The sequence below is a fragment of the Anas platyrhynchos genome, chromosome 15 (assembly GCF_047663525.1).
Source record: "Anas platyrhynchos isolate ZD024472 breed Pekin duck chromosome 15, IASCAAS_PekinDuck_T2T, whole genome shotgun sequence".
NCBI lineage: Eukaryota > Metazoa > Chordata > Aves > Anseriformes > Anatidae > Anas > Anas platyrhynchos.
The window spans coordinates 20,093,054-20,117,354 of record NC_092601.1 but is presented as its reverse complement, the minus strand read 5'-3'; the positions used below and the strand labels follow the sequence as shown (position 1 = coordinate 20,117,354).

The 24,301-nt window shown below is 35.6% G+C and overlaps 1 protein-coding gene across 13 annotated transcripts in view; it reads right to left on the bottom strand.

Moving 5' to 3' along the window:
- The window catches only part of UNKL (unk like zinc finger), a 51,985-nt gene that overhangs the window by 23,918 nt on the left and 3,766 nt on the right, over positions 1 to 24,301 (bottom strand). For 6 of the 13 annotated variants that reach the window (XM_072023937.1, XM_072023936.1, XM_072023943.1 and 3 more), the window contains 8 exons: positions 23,621 to 23,727; positions 19,267 to 19,443; positions 16,101 to 16,258; positions 14,030 to 14,165; positions 13,168 to 13,285; positions 10,635 to 10,719; positions 7,709 to 7,863; positions 1,208 to 1,396 (listed from right to left, as the gene is read on the bottom strand). In XM_072023937.1, the coding sequence (XP_071880038.1) occupies positions 1,208 to 1,396; positions 7,709 to 7,863; positions 10,635 to 10,719; positions 13,168 to 13,285; positions 14,030 to 14,165; positions 16,101 to 16,258; positions 19,267 to 19,443; positions 23,621 to 23,727 (1,125 nt within the window). Of the gene's footprint in view, positions 1 to 1,207; positions 1,397 to 7,708; positions 7,864 to 10,634; positions 10,720 to 13,167; positions 13,286 to 14,029; positions 14,166 to 16,100; positions 16,259 to 19,266; positions 19,444 to 23,620; positions 23,831 to 24,301 lie in introns of those variants that run through there. The other 7 variants (XM_072023945.1, XM_072023940.1, XM_072023938.1 and 4 more) reach the window with 6 other exon arrangements.

The window sequence follows — 24,301 nt, the reverse complement described above, 5'->3', positions numbered from 1 at the left end:
GGTCCAAAAACTGAATAACCATGTTAGCACTATGTTGTGACTGAAATAACATGTTTGAAGTGATCACCAGCTGGGGAATAATTCTCCAAGAGGCTGGTGAGATAGAAGCCTGAGTTAGCCATAAGTTTCAGTGGAACTGCCCTTTAAGTAATGATGCTACAAATAACAAGCAAAACAATTTCAAACATAAGGGCAGATTTTATTTGAAGACCATTTTGTAATAAGATAACTTTTGAAACGAGTGAAACATATAAATTAAAGGAAACTGTAAGCATTTTCTCTACGCCCGCTGTGTTCTTGAAGAGCAGAATGAAAAATATCTCTTTTCAGACTAATAATTTTCAGTGATTTCCTTAATTGCAGTAACCTCTGCATGGCTCCTGTCTCTTTAGGAAAAAAAAATAATCAGTCCTTTCTGCTGCCTTTGAGCAGTTCTGTTGCGCTTGTTCCTTTGGGAGATTGCTAATCTCTCTTGCAGTGAATGCTCCCTGTTGCAACTCTCCTCCTTATAAGCCTCCATGCTTTTTTTCTCAGTTCCAAAGTCCCTCACTGCCTCCTCTCTAAACAGATTCAATGTGGCCAGGAAAAGGCAAGCACATGACTTTTTTGCTGTTAAGACACATGCTTTATAGCAGTACATTACTCACTGATGGTGAACTAAGTGGCAAAACTGATTTTAATCAATGTTACATCTTTTCTCAATTATTGCTACAGAGCTCTCTTTTTAAGAGGCTTGTATTTTATCATTGGTCTGTCTCAGCAATGAACTTGTCTGAGAGGTAGCTGCAGGTGGGACAAGAAACAGAAATTAATCAAAGATTAGCACTCATAAATAGTCTCAACAGCCAGAAATAATGTGTATTTTCACCATCTGTTTTCAACAAAAATTAAAAGCAAACCCTAACAAGTCTAGATAGTTTTTGTTTGTTTTTTTCATTGTTATCTTGCTTTATTCTAGGCTACCTGGGCTCAAAATAACAATCATAATGCTTCTGCAAAGTTACAACTTACTATATATCAGTTGACACTTTGCAAGGGTGTTCTTGGCCAGTGACAACTGTAGTTTGACACTGTTTAGCTCACAACAGAAGACGGCTCCCAACTCTGTTTTAAATGAGGGCAGATATGTGAGGCAGAGAACATTTTCTTCTGAATCAAATTATGTTAAGGTTGCATTTGTAATTCTACACCCATATTATTCACATACCTGATCTTCTCGTTCAAAACCTGGTGCTTTTGGATAGCTAGATGTTGGTGAAGAAACACCTGATGTACTAGACTCAGAACACAGAACACCATTTGCTAATGATCTCTGTCTACAAAGAGGTCCCAGAGGTGACAAAGAACTACTGCTACTAGAAGTTGATGTTACAGTTGGACTTGAAGAACAGGAAATCTGTAGAAGACAGAAAACAGTGTCTAATATACTCTATATTTTTACATATCTATTTTCCCTTTAGAACACAATTAGTTGAAATTATAGATCAACTTCAATTTCTGTTAATACAATGCCAACTTCAGCATATCTGTGTATTTTTTGATATTACCTTAAAAACTAGCTGATAGCCAAAGTAACATGGAGATATTGTAACTATACAAATTTCAAAAGAAGATGCATTTGTACACACCAGAATATTGCCTTGTTTGTTCCCTATGCACAAAATGACTCTCAGGCAGAAATTACTTGCTTTCTGACAACTATGACTACCATTCATTCATGTATTTATTTATTTACAGTTTGAAGTAAGCATTGTATGACATTTCACACTTTCAAAGAACTCACCGGGATCAAGTTCAATAAGAAAAAGTCAAGTAGAAGTTTGGCAAAAAGTAAGTCAATGCCCATTTGTATATCTCAAAAGGCTGTTTTCTGAGATTCTTAAATAATCTGTTAATGAGTAAACATCCTCAACACTTCAACATTTAAAACACTACTGAATTTATACATTTTTGTTCTGATATACAACTGCCAGAGAGTTATAAATTTCTGAAGTAAAAGGCTTAAGGTGAAGTTGTAATCTTTGTAAGCAGGCCTGGACAATATGTTCACTCAAAGTATAATTCCAATGAACCTGAAATTTAGAAGTCAGGTGGCAGATTCCTACAATAAACATGTTCAAGTGAAACTGTGGGTACTGCTTGTTTCTACATTTTTTTAAATAAACCTTTTAGTTTTTTCAAGCCAGGCTAATAACTAGACTCAGTTCTCTCAGTGGTGAGAACACTCAGCGATGAGACACATTTCAAGCCCTCTTTCACTTGATTCAGAACAGTCTGTGAAGTTTCAAGAACCTGAACTAGTCAATGCTCTGTACAATAGTGGAGTAAAATTCTGCCAAAGTTGTTTTCATTTGTTTAAAGATAAAACACACACTGAATCAGACAGACTGAAAATAACTATATAGCTTACTACTAAACTCTCAACTTAGGGTTAACCTTAACTCTTACTTTATGATCCAAAGAATGTGAAAATATTTTAAACAAATCAGGATTTTAAAATGAGACACCTCTCTCCCCAGAATAGCATAACCTCAAGATGCCCCTCCTGTGCAGCAGGAACTTCAGATTCAAATTCCTTTAAATCAGGTAGAGGACACACGTGAACCTACAGGTAGGTCATCTTAACCTTGGACAGAACGAACACCTCAACAAATGTAAGCCCTACAGCCATTGAATATTATTACCTATGCATTCACTCACACCTTTTCCTACATAAAATCTGCTGTCACAGACCTTATCTGCATACAGTTGCGCAATTGTACTGTTTCTGAAATCCAAAGAGAGCCTACCTATGTAAGAATGAAACATACATGTACATATAGCCTGACAGACAACAGAAGTACAAGAGTGGACACCACAGCAAAAATAATTAAATTGATAGCCAAGGTTTATTCAGACAAAATTCCTACTGAAGTCAAAGGCTGTAGGATTCATGTTTTGACCACAAGCTAGTTACGGCATATAATGTTTCTCTTTCTGTTACCATTCACCGCAAATCCAAAACTGAGGATTGCCCTTGTGCATGGATTAGCAAGTTAGCAATTTTTATAAAATTCAAATATATTGAAATCTTGCTTATCCTAAAGAGAAAATTGAAGGGGGAAAAAAAGAAAAAAAGGAAGAAAAAAGAAAAAAAAAAAAAAAAAAGGGACACTGCCAGGAAAAAAACATTGATCTTAAGTGAAATTAAAAACCTGTGGAGTTTTGGTTTGGTTTTGTTGCCAAAAACTTGTTAAGGTATTCAGTTCCATATCCAAAGATTTTGAAAACTTACTATGAACAATACAGTTACATCTTCTAAGAATATTTAAAAAACGTATTTCTGGTAGCAGAGGGTTCCTTAATGCAGCAGACAAGTAGGTAAATTAAAATGAGTAGACAGTGAAGGCACATTAACACCAGAAGTAAGATAATAGTCTAGATAAACTACAGACTCCATTTAAGGATGTGATTTCCCTTATCTGCACAGAATGTTTCTCAGATGTAAATTTCACACCCACATTTTCATATAGGCAGGCAACATAGATTAATTTACAGGCAGAGGAAGACGTACATCATGGTTACCCCCCTGCAATGCAGTTACTCCCTCACAATGTGACCTAATGTAGTCCAGGGGAAAGGGAGGAAGGAAGATAGTCATTATGGATTATTTATCTTGGAGAGCTACCTGCAGACAATAGAACCATATATGGAGCTACACTCTTTTTCAACCAGAAGTAAAGGGTTTGAGGTACAGAGCTACTGGTCAAGCTCAGATGCTATGAGATGTGTATACCGTCAGATAAGATGATAAGGTGCCATTCATATGACCCTTTTTTTTATAGTAGGTATCAACAGTAGCATTAACATCTACAGAGAGAGCTTCAAGCATTAAGAACTTACACAGTAATAATTTGTGTAGTTTTGCCACAAAATAAATAAGTAAATACTGCTCAGCCACCAGAGCTGCAGGAAGCAGCATCTGATTACACATATGTTTAGATTTTTGATTTTAAACTCTGAAGAGTCAACCATGATGAGAGTAGATAGCAATAGCCTCTACTCTGCCTTTTGTATTTTCCGGCAAAAAAAACCAACACATTAAGTTTTAGTAACTACGTTATATAGTACCACAAATTCTGTGTGACTCAACTTACAGAGAATACATGAAAAAAATGAGTCATATAATATCCACAGTAGGCTAAAATATACAAGCAGGAAAAAAGAAATCTTTGCATTTCAAGCCTAGGATGAATTTACAGGACAGTTTACATATAAAGTAAGTCTTTTTGGTATGAAGTTATTATTTGGAATTTATTCCTATCTTCTGCCAGCCCCTATACTGTACATTTATTCCCGTAATATAAATGTAGTAAGACGAGCTGTTGGATTAGACCCAGGCTAATATCCTGCTACCAAAAGGGGGCAAGAAGAGACAATATTTAGGAAAAATACCCGATCCTGGTCATTATCTAAGGTCATCGAACAAAAGTCATTTCTAAGGCAGAGAAGGCAAATGGAAGAATTTTAGGGCCACCTCCTTTTCATCTTTGAGAGACTCCTCCAGGTCTGCTGAAGATGTTCCGGCCCTTAATGTCAACATTTATCAGGGCCCTCCACCTTTCTTTCCAGGCTTGAAAATGCATCTCTTCCATGACTCAAAGGTAGGTGGACTCCACAGAGAAATCATGACAGGTTACACTGCCACTCATCTGACAAAAAATATTTTCTCAAATATTTAGTCATCTATTGCAGCCTGATACACGATACCTTTAAGACCACTGCTCCTGTATCTCAACTGTCTTGCTTTTTTTTTGCGCAAGTAAGATAAAAAGAACATTCAAGAAATGTCAAGAAATGTATCACTAGAAAGTCATTCAACTTAGTGCAATATCAATGCCAAGATGACGAATAAATGTGCATTTTGTATCAGAAGCGACTTTTTGTTCATAATTAACATGAAATCAAATGTTACTACTACCATCAAAATAAGTGTAATATCAGCATGAGAAGGAAAAATAGTGTAAGGGAGAGGAAGGGAAACTATAAATACTTAGATGAACATGTAAGAATGTAATGAAGGTATTAGTTTACAAAAGTTATTTAAAACAGAGCCTCCTCACTAACAACTTGGATTGTACAGCATTTTTAATGGGCTCATTCTTTCAATATTTTTTATAGAAAGGGAAATAGTATTAAACTCTCAAACTGTGGACATAGGCAACAGGTAGTTAAACAACTTGCTCCGAGTCAAGGAGGTTTTTTATGACTGAGCAGAGAACCGAGTTAGGTCTCTCAAGCCCAAGGTTTGTGCTCTAAGCACTACACCACCCTTCTCCTCTAGAAGTAAAGAAAATAGCAGGTTACTTCACTGGCGTAATACAGCAGTACAGGTGAAAGAAGTTTTGGAATATGAATAGAGAGATTTAGTTCTGAAGACTCAAAAGAAGTGAGAAAGTCTGATTATGGAGTGAAAAAAAAAAAAAAACAAAACACTAAAATCACTAAAATTAAGTTCACTTGGGAGCAGCATCTGATGGTGCTGAGAATGAAGATGAAGGAGACAGAAAGACAAAGCTTATTGGAACAGAGAGAAAAGCATGAACAAAGAATGTAAACATGGTGCCAGAGTAGAGAAAAATGGGGGGAGGTAGGAAAGCATACAGTGACTGCTTTAATGCTAACAGAAAGCAGTTTAAAAGAGATGTTGATGGTGCAAGTAAGCAAGCAACGCAATTCAAGAATTAAACATATAAAGACATAAGACCAAATTGGTAATAAGAAATCAGGAACTGAATATTCAGAAAAAATATAATGGAAGTGTAGGTAAGTAATCAAGTGAAAGAAATGGCATGACATTTTGCCAGAGAACAGAAAAAGATGGCTACTTCTAATAAAACTTCAAGCAGAAAGTACAGGAAAGACAGCAGGGTCAACTTCTGCATTTTCACACTTGAACGGGAATGCAAGCGCTCTTAATGGAAACAGAATGGAAAATGTACACAATGTTAATCAGAATCCCAATGACTATAACAGAAAAACGCATGTATATGGAGGAAGATTTCTCAAGGCTGGAAGGCACACAAGGATAGTTAGCATTTTCAGCTGTAATGAATTCATTCATGACAGGCTAAGAAGTTTCTGATATGAGTCTCTCCTGAAAGTTTCAGAAGGTTAGCTTCCCAAATAAACAGGTGGACTCTCTCTCAGAACCTTATAGCCAGGACTCCTGGCTTCTGCCCTGGAGTCCTGAGATAAAATGCTTGCATACTGGTATCTTTATTCTTGATCTACAGGACACCATAATGAAACTACAAGAAAAAGTCAGGAGTTTTAACAAATGCTCTATTTACTTACAATTCCTTTTAAACGTTATTTAAACTATGTCCTTTCATGTAGTTTCTAACCAAGCAGGATAGACCAACACTTCTGGAAACCTAGAAATGAAATTCTGGTAATAAATGTATTTACATATTAAAAATATGTTAAGAAAAAAAATCGCAAAAGAAAAGATGTTGCTACCTTTATATATCATTGTCCTTGTTTTGACTGGGACAGTTAATTTTCTTCATAGGATCTAGTATGGTGCTGTGTTTTGTATTTAGGATGAAATAACGCTGATAATACACTGATGGTTCAGTTGCTGCAGAGCAATGCTTACACTGAGCCAAGAACTTTTCAGCTTCTCATGTCCTGCCAGCAAGAAGGCTGGGAGTGCACACGAAGCTGAAAGGGGACACAGCCAGGACAGCGACCCAAATTGACCAAAGGGATATTTGTATTCATAGAGCATCAGCTCAGCAATAAAAACTGGGGGGAGGGGGGTGGGGAGGAGAGATGGCCAGGGTGGGAGGGGATGCCACTGCTTAGGGACTGGCTAAGCATCAGTCAGCTGGTAGTGAGCAATTGCATTTTGCATTACTTGTGGCTTTGTTTGTTTATCTTTCTTTCTTGTTAAACTGCCTTCATCTCAACCCATGAGTTCTTGCATTTTTAACTTTTTCTAATTACCTCTCCCATCCCACTGGGGGAGCGAGTGATCATGTGGTACTTAGCTGCCTGCTGGGTTAAAAAACAATTATTTTGCTGCAAAACAAACAAAAGATCTATTCCAATTGATACTAAAAGGAAGATCATTAAAAATTCTGCAATATACCTTGCTAGTTCTTGTCCCCAACCTTTACTGATGAAATTTGCTAACATAGACTACATTTACCACCTTTGTAATCAAACACCTCTCTATTACCAAACACACTGCTTCTACTGCATCACTGCAAGGAGCTTTAAGTAAAGTATGATTGGATAGGACATCCCTTAATTCGTAACATTAGCAAATTAGGACAGAGAAGAGGGCCGTTATCAGGCAAGATCTTCCATGAATGAAACCTCTCCTACAGAAAAAACAGACACATAAATTAAGCTGTCTTGTAGTTGTATATTTGATTAACAACAACATTCCTCAATGTAGCATTCAAAATATTGCATTTTAAGACAGAAAACAAGAACAGAAAACACACGTAATACATAATTAAATCTGGTGCCCTGGGCAGACATTCCATTTAGGTTTTCAAAACCAGTTAAATAATACTGCCTGACATTTCCTGTAGCTGTGATTTTTTCTTTTTTGATGAAGTACAAAGAAATAAAAACAGACGTTTAAGAAATAAAATAAACAATTATATATTGGTACAGTGATTATTAGTAGTAGCTTTTCCAGATTTACACTTACATTTCCAGACTGCCCACTGTTATTTGTAATGCTGTTTGTGGAGTTAAGACTGCTGCTCCATTCATTTGCAATTCCTATGCTGTCTGTTGGAAACAGGTGAGCGCCTGGCTTTGATTGACAACCAGTTTGCAGTATGACTACATTCATGGTGTCCTCTGTTGAAGGAATCCCCAACAAATTACACACAGGTTTGATACTTAGCTGTGTGAATTTAACAATTACATACCTAGTACCAAACAAAACACCCATCACACAGAAACATCAATCACACACACACACAAAAAATGTCTCTTTTTCTTTAAATAAAAGCACGAAGACAAGGTAAGAATAATATAATTCATCATTACGTATTTGTGGCTACAAACAAAGGTGAACTACTGTAGTGATACTTTTCTTGCTTCATCAAAAACTGATGGTAGATCAAAACTCAAATGTTTTACCATATTATAGATTTTGCTTTGTTCTCCAGAATGTCTATTACTCCTGAGTTTAAAAACTTTTTTTTTTTTTTTAATAACCCCTGACTGGAATGTAACAGTGGCATCATAATTACTGAGTTGATTTTACCTTTTTTTTCCCTCCATCTAGTCTAGAAACATTTCACTTAATAATAATTAAGAAAGTAAAGAGAAGCTGGTATGTACAGTGCTTAACTTTAAAATGAATAATAATCTTTGAGAAAGTTCACTATTAACTTAGACGTAAATCATAACCAATAACTTATTAATTTTGATACCAAAAAATTCAGCTCAAGGTAACTGAACAATTACTTCCCAGTTTCCCAAAGACTACTGTTAACCTTTTCAACATCTCAGATACTCAATTCTTTAAATGTAAAAATATATAGACGAGATTTAGACTTCTAGATTTACATACAAATGATGAGTTAATGAAAAATTACTTATTACAGTTAATGATGTTCCTCACCTCATAATTCATACACAACACACAATATATCAAAATAAGTTAGTCAGGACTGAAAACAAAGTCCCTTAATAAACTCTAAAGATACTGTAAGATTTTTTTCATCTCTAGTCACTACTGCAGTTCCGAAGAAGTAACAATGAACTACATTTAAAAATCAAATGCGAACATTTCTCTCCCAGATAATAAGTAGCTCAAGCTAGAGGGTACAGAAGTGCAAGCCATTGTCAGAAACAGGATAAGAATGTGAAATACGGAAGTACTTCTCTACATGGTAGATAACAAAGCTGAGGATAGTTTCTAATGATGAGGTGCTTTTTTTTTTTCCTATTATTTTATTTATCGTAACTCCATCAGCCTCTTAGTATATGGTCCAGTGCTTTATCAAGTATCTTAACTATTTTATGAAGTATAAAAATCAGGCAGTGACATCCGCATGAAAAATGGAAAAGAGCTTGTCTTAAGTACCACTATGTATGCAAGTCCAGTCCAGCCACATCCAAAAAAAAAAAAAAAAAAAAAAAAAAAAGAATCTGCAGGGATTGCAAAGAGGATGTCAGTAGATCACTGTTGTTCCTCTTACAAAATGAGTATGAAAAGAATAGTTCAGAAGACAGAAACAGATGCACTCACTTTTCGTGATTTATTCTCACTTTCTCTAAGTATCATTTCATGGCGTAACTGCTTGCACAGAGCAAGTCCAGTCAGCTATCTTATGTCCAGCCGACCCTCACACTGTCATAGGAAAAACACTATTTGATTCCCACTCTTTTAAATCTTCATAAGTCTTCTTTTTGTGACACAACCACATGCTCCTCTAGTACTCTATAAATGAGTTTAAGTAGATGAAACACCCTAAGAACGTAGTGTTAAGAGTACCTTCCAAACGTTTCAAGAGAAAAATAATCTCTCTTTTCTCTTTTCAAAGAATATAGGAATAACACCACAATTAGTTTTTGCTATTCTGCTTATTGACAGTAAGTCAAAGAAACACATTAAATTTGGAAGATGTGCTTCTACAACTATTCTAATTCCTTTGATGAGTAAACATCATAGTTTCTGTCCTGATTCATGGAAGTTACAAACTCTACAGCGCAGACCTCCCCCAGGTTTAAGTGTATTTTCACAGAGATGAACTGCTGTTGTGGGAGGTTGGACCTGAAAAAACAACAGCAGTCTTATGTGATGGCCTGTATCATGGAGATCACTGGAGCTCCTGAAAAAAATATTGTGGTCTTCAGAAAAGGGAAGGGTAGGAAAAAAAAAAAAAAAAGAAAAGAAGATAAAACGTTCCTGCTGATTCTGAAGAACCCATTGTGAGAAGACAAAGAATGTTACTGTAGGGAACATGTGCTTCCCCAATTTATTTCAACACAGAATGACAGAAGATGCCAAAATACTTGTATGAATGGTGGAAAATATTCCTTTACCTCTTCCACATAGGTAAGCAAGTACTGCAATAAATGGCTGTATAGAACATCACATTTGCCTAGAACAGGTAAACTGCCATTACCCATCATTACAGAATCATAAGCTAAATACTACTTAATCACAGAAATCTGGGGATCTTCAGAGTCGGTAGAGCACCTAATGCCTCTCTTCATCCCTTGAAGCAGAAGGTAAAATGTAAGCCTGGACCAGACCATTATTTATTTGTTTTGAAGCTTATCATAGGCTTCAATAGGACAAGCCGTGTATTTAACAAAACTCAAACGTGCGTATACATTTGACAAATCAAGTTCTAAGTGTTAACAGGACAAGCTGCATTTGTAAAGAAAAGCACTTCCTGTTTTACTGCTGCTGCAAATTTGATGCAAATGCAGCAAGCTCCCATAACAACATAGTGTATTGGAAAACATGGAATGGATTTCTAAAAACATGTGACACCAATTGCTATTTATACATTAAAATTAATGACTTAAAGGAATTTCTGTTACAGATACTTAGAAATGACTGTGCACTTTTATGAACACTGATACAAAATAACTGTTCTCTTACTTACCTTCAACATGGGCAAATGCACAAAATGGACCACGTGGGCAGTAACCTGTCTGACGCATGTCATTGCACTTTGTAGATTTATATATCTAAACAAAACAGAAGCATAGTTAACTTACACATATTTGCTATGTAGTGACAAATAATTAAAGTTTTAAAACATTTAAATTAAGATTTCTTAATATTTAATAGCAATATGCAATACACTTTCTCAGGGAATTCAGTTCTTGTGTGTTCTTTTTTTTTAAACTTAAATAGAAGAGCAGAATTGTAAGAAAAGTAAACAGGAGATGAGAATCTTAACCTTTTTCTGTAGTAATAATAAATATTAACAACGGTGTTCTAGCAAAGCATTGTTCAAACTGTTTTGGTTTTCCATGTGGCATGGAAACAAGTCAAACACCAACAACAAATTTTTCAAAGTCGTTTACATCACTTTAAGAAATTAAAGTTGTTAAATTAGAAGTTGTGCATGCTAATCGCACAACTGAAAGGAAGTCAGAGCTTAAGCAAAGAAGCGAAAGGATCATAGGGTAAGAAGTCAAATGAAAACTCCTCCTTTGAGTAAAGGCATATTGCTCATTCCTGTGAAATTAAATGCTTCAACTAAAATTAAGAGAGGTGATGACCCTATGCCTACCAAGCTGTCCTGAATACCAGCATGAATTATGTTCAACACTACAACAAAGGCAGCACAGCTAATGGAAATAAAAGCAAAGATTGAAGTGACTAGAGCAGATGTGGGAGCAAATCACCTTTGTTTGGTTCAGGGTCAGGAAATGAATTAGGTTATTGTTGCATCAGAATATTTAAAGAACTGACATATGAAACAGCTGCAGTTAGCATGTACTCTTAGCAAATCTGTCACATCAGAAGTAGTACATCTGACTGAGGTGTTTCAAGTATAGCACACTTAAGTTTGAGAAGAACAAAAATAGCTGATTCAGGCCACTGCAAGTCCACTAATTATTCTCTCAAAGTTTAATTAAAGGAAGGAAGAAAGGAAGGACGGAAGGACGGATGGAAGAAAGGACGGAAGAAAAAAAGTGATAAAACTAAAAATACATTTTGTTAAGGCACATCCTAGAAGACTCACCATATAACCAATAAATCAAAGATTCTCCTCTAAACTGTAAAAGTGGTCATTCTAATAAGAACTTCAATACAGGATGTGTAAGATTAATTACCAATGTTACATATCTGCTGTTAAACAAGTGGGAAGATGGTATAAAGGTGGTATAAAAAAAGAAGGCAGCAGACAAAATTAGCATCACAACTCATGCCTCAGCCCAGTGACTTATTTTAGCAATTTCATTATGAGCTTTGTCATAAATGAAAGTAGGGTAGTCATGCTACAGCAGTCATTAAGCAGGAACACAATGTTATTACAGAAAAGGGCTGGAATATAAGGTAGAAATTAAATAATCTGAAATAAATCTAGACCAAAAGATCTCTAGAAACAAGGACAGAGAAATTCTGGAGCAGCATCTAAGAGTATAGATAGCAAGGATTTATTTACTATAAAGATGCAGATGCTCAATTTATGATAGGGAAAGTATGATAAAGAGTTTGCAACAACTCTAAAGTCAGTATTCTGGTATGCTCTTGAGATGCCTTCTATAATCTCCATAATTGGAAGAGAAAATAGCCATTGCTCAAATGGTATTTGCTTATACCTTAGTTAAGTGTTGAAGTTCCTAATGCAAGAAATTACATTCTGCTGTGAATTCTTCATGTCCATTCAGAGGTCCCAAAACCAAAACAGATATCTAAAGATGTACAGGCAGCTTCTCACCTAACATGTCTATTCAGTATCATGTTTGTTTCCATTACCTGGCAAATTTAATACTTTCCTAGTGTCGCAAAAGATTTAAATCTCAGCAGATTGCACAGCACTGCTCTGTTCCCTAGCACTTCACTGTTATGCTCATGAATCCAACAAAGTCACAATGACTTCACTTATGGCGTAACCTAAATTTATCTTGTTTTTCTGGAGTGTCTTCAGCTAGTAGGACAGTTTTCTGCTCTTTTCATCTCCTCTTGACCTAATCATTTTTTGTAATAATTTGACATATATCTTCTTAACTTAAAATAGATTTTTTTTCCCAAGTTATTGATTAAATGCAATTAGTACTGTGACTTTATTACTGATTCTGAAAGTTAGGCAAAAAAAGAGAACCCATTTATTTATGCCCCAATCTTATATATGTGTTATCAACTTGAAAAAAGTATTTTCACATGAGCCATGTGACAAATCAATCCAGCTAACAGATTAAAGGCATCCAACCATTGAAGAGAATAGTAATTCATTTTTCATAAAAGTATAATAAAAATGCCTATCAATGAGAATCACATCAGTACAAGTAACTATTTCTATGCACTTTTTTTTTTTGTCGTTAAAACCTCAACTACCTGAGGCATTACATTAATTTTCTCTCCAAATGCCACATATTATTTCATGGGTATCATCTTTAATCAACAATCAACTCCATAATAAATTTAAAAACATTAAAAATAAGTAGAAACATAGTTCTTACCTCAGGATGAAACTGCTGCTCTGTGCGAGAATGACAATACTGACAGCTATCCCCACTTTCACACCTTGAAGGTTCACCCCATTCATCTGCATGTTTTACATTGGGGCAAGGAGTGGACCTATAAAAAATGAAGTCCAAGCACGTTTTTATCTACATCCTAGCAGAAGTCTCAAGAAATTTCCCATTAAAACTCAGAATCTTAGCTTCTGGGACCTAGAATGTTGTGAATTCTAAGAGACACCTGCTTTTTGTAAATTTTTTGACAGAAGGAGGACAAGCTAGTAGGATTCCATTTTTCTTCTGTCTGGTGAAATTTATGGACAGTCCTGAGACCGTCAAGCAAAACCCAACAATTCTAAATGTTCCACCACAGCATGAAAGAATACCAAATCAATAAAGAAACTGGTGTTTTAGAATGATAGGCTCATTCCAAAAGTAAGTGAGGCAATGCATTAAATTTTAAATTTTGGTCCTAAGAACCAAAATTTTTCTGCTCATAAACAGAAAACTTTAGGAACAAAAAAAGAAGAATGCCAGAAATTATAACTCTTTTTTCATATCAAAGAGGGTATTACCTAGTGATTCTCAATTTTTGCTAAGAATTATAGATATTGTTTTCATCATTCACAGGGAAGAAGGAAAATTTCATTACTGTTTCGTGGTTTTATTCTTCAGAATTACATGATTATTATGAACAAATGCTTTTTTTAGGAAAAAAAAAAAAAGTTTTAGCAAGTCTACTGGAAAAGACATGTTTTTATTCCACTAGGAATATCCAACTGCATAATACAAGAAACCAAACAGATCAGAGTATTAACAGCTATCTTGACTGACCAAAATTCTGTTCTTAATATTTATGTACCTGTATCTGAATTTTCTGGGATTTCGTCTTCTGTCTCGACTATTGTGATAGTGTGGACACGCATAACCCTGGCGGCAGAGTCTGGGTGGCTTGGTACACTGTTCTGTCTTGTAGCCAGCTAATACAAAAGTTGTGTCTGTAAACAGGTCAAAAATTAAAAGAAATAAACAACAACATTTTGCATTCAGAGTGTCTTAAGTGAGCGAGCTTAATTATCAGACTTTTTGTAATAAAAAAAAGTCACAGATTCACACGTTCTTATAAAACTATATACAATCTGCATTTTTGACATACAGTCCAATATACCAACATGCAAAGTAATCTTCATCACTTTTACATTCAACAGCAACTGTTCAATGAAGTACATAGATAAAGCACTAGCAACCTATCGGCAGACAAACTGTCCAGAAATTCACATTATACACATTCAACATTTTAAAAATGAATACCCAAAACTGTAAGACAAACACTAAAACTATTTCAAATTTTATATCTGCATTTTTCTTAAGTTTAGTGTTAATAGTCCTTATTTCACCAAAACTACTTTCATGTTAAGGCATATTAAGACTACCCAGTAAGATCTTCCTGAACAAAATCTAGAGTCTCTTCTCTCCCTTTGCCTATGTCTCTATATCTCTGATTCAAGTAAGGAGGAATTAGGAGATGACAAACAAGGTTCTGTCTAAAAACATGGTTCTGTCTAAGAAAATGTTAGAAAAACACTGTAGAAGACCATAAATTAGGAGGCAAACTTCAGCTATCAGCTAGCATGGATTTGTAAATCCATGAGAGTAAATCATGTCAAACCAATCTAACTCCTTCCTAAGGTAGGAAAATGGTTGTACATATAAAGAAGCAATCAATGTCATGCATTGCAATTAGCAAACCTTCTAATCTGAGATGTTCTCAAAAATGAACTGCAGAATACGACAAGATTCCTGCAGGATTTATGGAAAACTAGACAAAAAAGCATTCTCAAAGAGTCATTAATGACATACTTTTAAATAGCAGAGATTACTAATCAGAGTATCACACAGCGTCTACTCTTCGTTCAGTCCTTTTAAATAGTTTCATTTAAAACTTAAGAATATAAAGCTGAAGTCACCAGCTGAATGATTATTTTCAATCTCTAGTGATTATGTTCCATCTCACCATACTCAGGATTGAACGAAACCATACAACATTATATAACATACCCCTATCACAATGCAAAGACTATGGTCTATACTTTATTAGTACTTAAATGACTGGAACTCACCCTCTAGTAGATTCAAAACGTATAGCAGGGACAAGTGTCATGCAATTATCTCCCTCAATTTCCTTAGAGACAACACCTTCCTTTGACCTCTTACTATGTTACTGCCTCCACATGAATTTTTGAAAGTAACTGTACCGTGCAATCTTTTCTAAAGTAACATTTGAGCAAGAGCTCTATTAATATCCTTTTAATGATAACATCTTTGGCAGTGTAACATTCAAGTCTAAACCAAGATACATGAGAACCAAATTTGAAAGCCTTAGGAAAACCAAGACAATTGAAATTAAGTACACACTGTAATGCTTTCAAGACATTTTCATAATTTAATATTCTCCTCCAATTTTCTGTTTAATATTCTACTTCATTCCTGTTAGTCAAGCTCAGCAAAGAATAAAGTAACTAACTAGTTTACTAACTAAAGTAAGTAAACTAGTTTACTTACTAAAGTAACTAACTAGTTTTCTAACTAGTCCGTTAGTAAATTAAAAATGAAGACTCTAATCATTATTACTACTTAGCGCAAGACAGCGCTTCTACTGACTTTAAGAGCATTTATTCAATTGACACAGATTAGCACCTCTTGTATTAAGTAAACTGGAGGAGAACTATTAGACATCCTCAGAACATTTTCAATATACAATCTGAATATAAATGGGACAGACTGTACAAATTATTCACAAACACACATATTACTTACTAAACCAATTTTTTACTCTATTATAAAAAAGACTTGAACTTCTCTCAGGGTTAACCGAGTATCAACAAATTGCATCAAACACCAATAAACAAAGAAAGGAGACAGGCTAACATTACCCTGCCATCTTGGATCTTCACTAAGGATCTTCTCAATCATTGCTTGACTTGCTAAAATCCCTGGTTGCAGATCTGGAATACCTTCACTGCATCCTAGCTGCCCATTCTGGAAAGATTCCTGCACCTGAAGTTCTCTGGAATGGGGAAAGAAAATAACACTGCTAAACTGTATAGCTACAGTAACCCTATCTGTCTTACCAAAAAAAAAATCATGTCCTATTCTATCAAAATTATGTCATTTAATCTAAGTCATAACAAGCCTAAATTTGAAAAAAATAAATTGACTGTTTCACACCATTACTTGCACTAAAGCAAGTAAATAGACATAAGGAATACCCGCATAAACTAATCAAAGACAACATATGAAAGAGTGCTGGCTTTACATACACAGCCAATGTTTGTATCAACAATGTCCATCCATACCTCTGCATGTCGGCATGCTGACATTTTGTATATGCTATAAGTTTCTAATATTCCACTGTCACATATGAGTTTGGGACTACAGTGGTAGAACAAAAAAAGTTATGAGAAGTAAGGGTGATCAGAAATACAGGAAAACACTTACATAGGGGAGAAATAAATACCTTAAGACTCTTCATCTTGGAAAAGTGAATATTGAAGGGAGATGCAAAATATTATTTACAGAAAACTAGATCATATAAAAGAAGCCAAAGCATTTTGGCTCATTGTACCATTCTGCAATAAAAGTACGTCAAGTCATTTGGGAGACATAGTAGCAAATGACAATCATTATGAGGAAATGGAATACTTCTGCAAGTATTTACAGCTGCTTTTCAGGTAAGCAGCCACAATCTCGGTGAAAGATCAGAAATGACCACTACTAAACTAAAACTTATTGTACTAGCGGTATAAAACCACTACCAAAAACCCAAGACAGCGTCATTATACCCTTTTAACAAAATCAAGCTGTACAGAGATTCGACAATGGCAAACCAATACAATGGATTATTTTATTTAAAAATAAATAAATAAATAAATAAAAGGATGCTAAAGCAAAATTATATTAGGCAGACTTTGAAACAATGAAGAAACAAGGTGAGGAACCAAATACCAGAGGTGGAACTATAATACTCTGTCTTCATGAGAATCGAAAGTCTCCATTTTCAATTGGCACTGCTCTCTCAAGAGACATACTCAAGGAGCTTATCTCCTATTCCAAAATACTCCTAGTAAAACAAGGACCTCTGAAGAGGAATTTGAAAGGTACGGGGCTTTATAATGTAAGTAGTTATATCATTTACATCGCATTTCAAGAACTTCCCAGACCCCAAGTGTCCTCCAAGGAGAAAAATATCAAAAAGGAAAAGAAAATGAGACAAACCCCAAAGCCTAGTCTCGAGTCTTTCAAACTGTCAAAATATGTCTTTCACAGATTCAAGGAGCACATGGGCAATGAGAAGGAAAAGAGGTACTATTTCTAAAGAACACTTTTTCTTTAACATGAATGTGCAGAAAAGCGTGTCTTTTAAGGGAAATAATGTCAATGTCTGCACCATTGATTTACTGCGATTTCTTTGCTCTTTACTTATAATGAAGAAACCCTAGTATCATTGGCCATCTTAGAGCAAAAAGATCACCAAACAAGAATGTCTGATTGTTTGGACTTCCTTATGAATGCTGAATGCCTGAAAACCAGAGAAGCAATGGCATATGACTGTTTTTCACAAACACCAACGTCTGAGTCAGCCTACTTTTAGGTTCAAGCAGTTAAAATGTAGAAGCCTACCATGAGTGTCTTCAGCTTCTCCTGATGCTTTGTATGCAGCCAGTCGCCAACAAACGAACATATTAAAAGACATTTAGAAAAGAGAGCTTGGCTTCAGTATCGCCATACATTGGTTCCTCATTCTAATACATTACAGAATCATAGAATTATAGAATATCCGGAGTTGGAAGGGACCCACAAGGATCATTGAGGCCAGTTCACAGCTCCACACAGGACCACCCAAAAAATCAAACCACATGTCTGAGAGCATTGTCCAAACACTTCTTGAACTCCAACAGGCTTGGTGCCATGACTTCCCTGGGGCTCTTCTCCAGTGCCCGACCATCTTCTCAGAAAAAAAACTTTTCTTGATACTCAGCCTGAATATAATGCTCCCTTGGGTCCTGTTGCTGTCACCAGAGAGAAGAGATCAGCACCTGCCCCTCCACTGCCCCTCATGAGGAAGCTGTAGACCGCCATGAGGTCTCCTCTTCTCTAGGATGAACAAACCAAGTGACCTCAGCCACTCCTCAGAAGTCCTCTAATTAGAAAAGATTACAACAATACTAATTGTTCTGCATTCAAACTGACATAGTATCATACTGCATATGCTAAATGAGGGAAGTCAAAAAAAAAAAATGGACAGATGTGGACAGATGTTTTGCAGCAGAAACATCAGCTATCTGATGGAGGGGAGTCTTCTGTAAAGTAAAACTCTATATAAGTAATGTGTAATACACACAGTAATACACATCCAGTATGCGACCAGGCAATGTAGCAGTGAATTCTGTGGCAAAGTATGAATTTATTCAAAATATGATCCCCCAACACATGGTTGGGAATAATGGATAACAAAGGAGATAATGTAGTATAGCAGTCATACCAGCTCAAATCAAAGGTTCTCTTAAACCTGGAACTCTGTCTCCAGCAGTGGCCAACAGCAAACGCCAAAGGAAGAGTGTAAGAATAGGGCAAACACATACTGACGCTTCCCCAGAATGCTCACCCACTGTCCAGAAAGTGATACTTGTCACCCTCCAAGGCTTCAAAGGAATTGCTATTCTTTCCTATCAAGTGTACACAGACCATTTAAAAATGCCTAACACAAATTCAGAAACTGAAAGATGTAATTTGTAAATATAAAAACCATGTGCAAATTTACAAGGCATAACACAAAGTATCTTGTCTTTCATCAGTCATAAGAATTACACAGATGTCTCTTGAAACTGCAAGACACAAAACATTACTGTTTGTATTCCCCAGTGTACTTAGACCCATCATCAGCGTGCTATCTTGATGCACAGTAAAATACATTCTTATGTTTATAGTTACAAAGGAAAGTATATTTTTCATGCAAAGCATACGACATTTTCTGGTGTGTGGTGATAACAGACATGGTATTTCCTACAAACTAGTCTGCAAAATTTGAAACAAGACTACCTTATATCATATACTGGAGGTCTAATGTCATGTGGCCCATGAGCAAAGGCACAGTGAATTCCATTCTTCACACAGTGACCCCGGGCATCTGTTTCATGAATGCATGTTCCAGTCTTGTAATATCTGAGATGATACTTCCTTTCTGTATCTCCTGTTGTTCGATGCAGGTAAGCGCAACTATACAGTAGAAAGAGGAAAGTTAAAGCATTGCTTTGAGTTTTGTTTTTAAATGGTAAAATCTTAATTATACTCTCTCTCTCATTAACTTATAACAAACAACTTTGCAGGATTCTTCAAATAGAAATTGTCCCAATAAATTATTGTTACAGATCAACTTGAAAATTAAAAATGTTAATCTATTTCTTAGTCTCATCTAGAGTTATAAGAATTTATAGCAGCACAGTTCACAAAGATATCCTTAACAAACATAGTAAGCACATATGTGCTTACTATAACAAGCAGCAACATCTGAACTAAGAAATGACATCCTCCATACTGATACAAGCTTAAGTCATTCTTCACTAAGAGGTCCAAAGAAAGTGTTAATTGTTTTTTAATGCTATCGTCATCTAAGACCAGGGGGGTACTTGAAGCATCATGATTTTTTTTTTCTGCCTGATCTTTTTAAGTGTGAAACTTCTTGAACAACCTGAGAGCAAATCTAAAACAACTCTTCTATTAAAAGGAAGAGAAAATTCTTGCATCAGCAAAACATCTTTGTAGATATACTAACAATTTTTCACACACAACTATACGAGGTACTGTCTGTACTCTAAAATTGCTAACATTATGTGTGGATTGTAATTCTAACTACCAATTATAAACAAATGAAATAACTAAATAAATAAACATACAGACAAGTCTGTTCTCCCTCAGTTTATTTCAGTGTAACTAATTTTGGTCACCTCTGGGTTTGAAAAAATATTTATCTCCGAAAATTACTTTCGCACATCCCAAAGAAAAAGAAATTGCATCAAAAGACTCAGAGAGTGGTACAGAACATCAAATGAAAAAAACAAAAAACAAAAAAAAAAAAAAACATAGAAATGTGTAAATGGAGGAAGAAAGGTGAAGTACTAAGTAGAGTTTAAGATTCATAAGAACTGATGCAGGCCTAAGCTTTATCTACCATATTTTTAAAAGCTTGCTTAGAAACTAAACAAATTATTTGAAAAAATTTACAAGTTTGGTATTTATATATTAAAACCAAAATTATATACTTTTCCTGCTCACCACCCTTTAAGTAAAGAATTTTCCTTTCCACACTCTTCTTAATTCACAATGTCAAACATTCGAAAGATATCCTTTAAGGATAAACAAACAAACAAAAACATCCACTTTAAAGGGAAATACTAGAAGTACTCAAATGTATGAAAAGAAACACAAATTTCTACTTCTGTTCTGATCACTGACATTTTTGCCTAGAGTTACTCACAGTGCTCTTCTGTAGTAGACTTCATTCTAATTCACTGTAATTCCTTCAGTCTTAGAGAAGTCTGATGTTATGGACACTAATATATCCAAAATAAGCTTCTCTTTTACAATCTGACATCATTTGACTACAACGGTTAAAAACAGATCAGATTTTAAAAAAGTATCACTTCTCTCGCATGTCAAATTTAGAGAAACACTATTCATTGCTCATAATATATTCCTCTAACTCTTGAATTAATCTAATCTTTCTCACAGGCCCTTCCTTAAAACAGATTGTTTTAATTTGCTATCTGTAGAAAAACTCTCTTCTAAACAGCTTTAAATTTTTAGGCTTCCTTGAATTTTGGGATGAAATAATACAGCCAAGCCTAGGTAAAACCTACAATTTCTACTTAGCTCTCTTGAAAGTCCGAGAACAATTATGGATGTCAACATTTTTTCCTTAATTGCTAGCATTACGTTAACTCAAACTCCATTAAACTAACTGCATTCATATGAGCAGAACTGGAAAATAGAGATACACATAAGAGCCAAAAAAATACAAGCACATGGGAATGGATAGCTTAAAACAGGGGTGTCCTGGCACTGCCGGTTCTAACCGCGTTCTAACAATCTGAAATTGCTCCAAATAAAGGCTAAATTTTAGGCAGAAGACAAAACAAGGAAAAAAAAAATATTTTGCGGAGTTCTGTAGCAGAAATGCTGCCATTCTGTGGGCATATTCTCAGAAATGCTGGTGCTTCCCTCCATTTTCTCCTTCTGCCACTACAGACATGCTTCGGATATTTCTTAAATATCTTTAAGAAATTTACATTTGTTTTTTCTTGCCTTTTCCAACTATTTGTCCTATATAGCTTTTCTCTTCTACCTTAGCCTCAACTGGCTATCAGCTTACAGTAGCTGACTGCCATTTCTAGCCATGAAATCTCAGTACCAGATCTAGAATAAGGCCAGCTGAATCTTCTGTCACAAACATCTCCAATAATTTCACTTTATAACTGAACAGAAGAAAACAGACTCAATTTTCTTTATTCACTTATATCTTTGTTTTCCTAATTTACCGTCCGCTTTACTCATTTTTTCTCTTAAAAGCCACACCAACACTAAATATAGTAGCAGGAGAATCATCTCCTCTGACCACCTGGCTTGTCCTTCTTTGCCTAAAAGAATTCAGTCACATCTGCATTTTCCTCTCAATTTCTCCTGCAACGTATCTTCCAACTTCAACATTCTACATGTATTATACTTCTGGTGAGATGTCTCGCAGGACTCCAACCTTAGTCCCTGTTCTTATCCTTCTTCAACTGAGTGACTTCTCTGCAAAACACAAACTTTAAAACCACTACCTCTTTGCTGTTAACTCCCAGACCTATCTATTTAATGCAAACTATAAGCACAACATGCTAAGACAGAGGTCTGAATCTCACTACTGGTTTTACTTGTCAAGTCCGCTGCACTTCTGTTATGCCAGACAATATGACCATCATCCCTTGACATGTAGGCTTCTGACCTAGGAGTAATCTTCAGCAATTGTAGGGTACAGCCTTTCCAATCCATCTACTGCAAAAGATTGTGCAAACTTTCATCTCACTTTCCAGCTATTGAAACACCCTCTTATTTGCTTCTAACAGTGCAATCTTACCTAGCTAACATCCTTTTAAAAGACTGCTTCCTTTTTCTGCCATTAGCATCAATAACTACCAATCGATAATGAAAAGTCAGTTTTTGCCCAGGTCGATACATGACACAATTATCCATTACGTTTTTGTTGATGTTCAAACAAGAACTGCTCATACTGCCCTAGGACTAGCAGAAGTGCTTTACAAACATCTGAAAAAGTACTTAATTGTTCTCTTTTAAATCATCCCTCAAAGACTTTTTGTTCGTTTGTTTGTTTATATTGCTTGGGCATGGTTCTAAATATTGTCACACTGTCCACTGCTTTTTTGTTGTCTACTTTCTCTTGTTATCCTTGCTGTTTAGCGTTTAACACCTCTGTGAAAAATCCACCCTTTTTCTTCTGTGTCTACAGCCCATAACACAAAAGATACCTGGTCCATGATAAGTGCTGCTAAACACTACAATAACCAAAATGACTATCTTCCTTTTTCAAAACAGGTGAGCAGCATAACGATGTAATTCCTGGATGTTTTCTCTGTCCGAAGTCCTTCCTTGCTTCCATCACTGCAGATAAAGCTAGCTCCTCTATGATATATGACCACAGTATACCCAGCTCCTATTTTATATATATCACAGAATCACAGAATCACAGAATCACAGAATTTCTAGGTTGGAAGAGACCTCAAGATCATCGAGTCCAACCTCTAACCTAACACTAACAGTCCCCACTAAACCATATCCCTAAGCTCTACATCTAAACGTCTTTTGAAGACTTCCAGGGATGGTGACTCCACCACCTCCCTGGGCAGCCTGTTCCAGTGCCTAACAACCCTTTCATATATACATACACACACACATATGCCTGCCTGCCATACATTCTCATCTCCACAAAGCCTAACCCCCTCCCCATGTCACTACACGTGTTCCCTGTAGTCTTAATCTAGAAGAGACATAACATGTCCTTGGAAATACAAATACTAACGGTCTAGCCAGACAACAAACTATGAACTTCTGTTGTTCTCTCTGTGGAGGCATCAAAAAACAGCCATTCTCCTCTACTATCCATCGATCTCTATACAACTCAACTTGCACATGCCATTTCAAAAAAGCCGCACAATTGACAAAAAAATGTGCAGCAACAACAGGAACAATACTACCAGAAAATTAATTTCTTATGTTATGCTTTAAAGATGGTTACAATGCAAAGGATTCTATCAATCATTTTTGCTAAGGATAAATTAACATCTTTCTGTAAATTCATTAATACTACAAACACTTAGGATTGAAAGAAACCACTTACTCATCTCCATCTGGGCAGATTCCTGTAGTCTCATCATATTTTGTACAATAAACATCTGGACTGTAGTTAAAAGTCCCATCACGCCTTCGTATAGGTCTACGACGACGCTGATTTAGGAAATGCCAATGAAAACAGGTAAATGGTCTGTGCTGGGTACACTTGTGCTGCAAAAATAGGGGGCACTGCTCTGTCCTAAATTCCTTTAGATACCTAAAAAAATTAAACTGTGTTACAAGTTTATCTTATTGGAGGCACATTTTTACAGTATTAACAGGGCACTTGACAATTCCGTGCATTTAGCCCATGAAAAAATTTACTGATGTACCTGCATACAGTTTCAGCTCCTATGCATGATTTACTGTTTAGTGGCTGAATACAAGTGACTTCATTCTTTCATGACAGATGCATTGTGAATAAAATACTGTGGAATGCCTGGCAAATTATACTATGTTATGTAACTGAATTAAAAACAAACAAACTTTAAAACCACAGTAGTCAGAATTTTGCCCTAAATAACCACCAAGCAGAGATTATAAATCCATCAAGGTACTTGAATGAGCATTCATATAGGTTGCTGCCACACAAAATAGTCCAACAATGGCTACTCTAGCTAAATACCATATCTAACTTAAACGCTGGTGTTTAATCACAGTAACCCCAGAACATGGACATGCTATATCA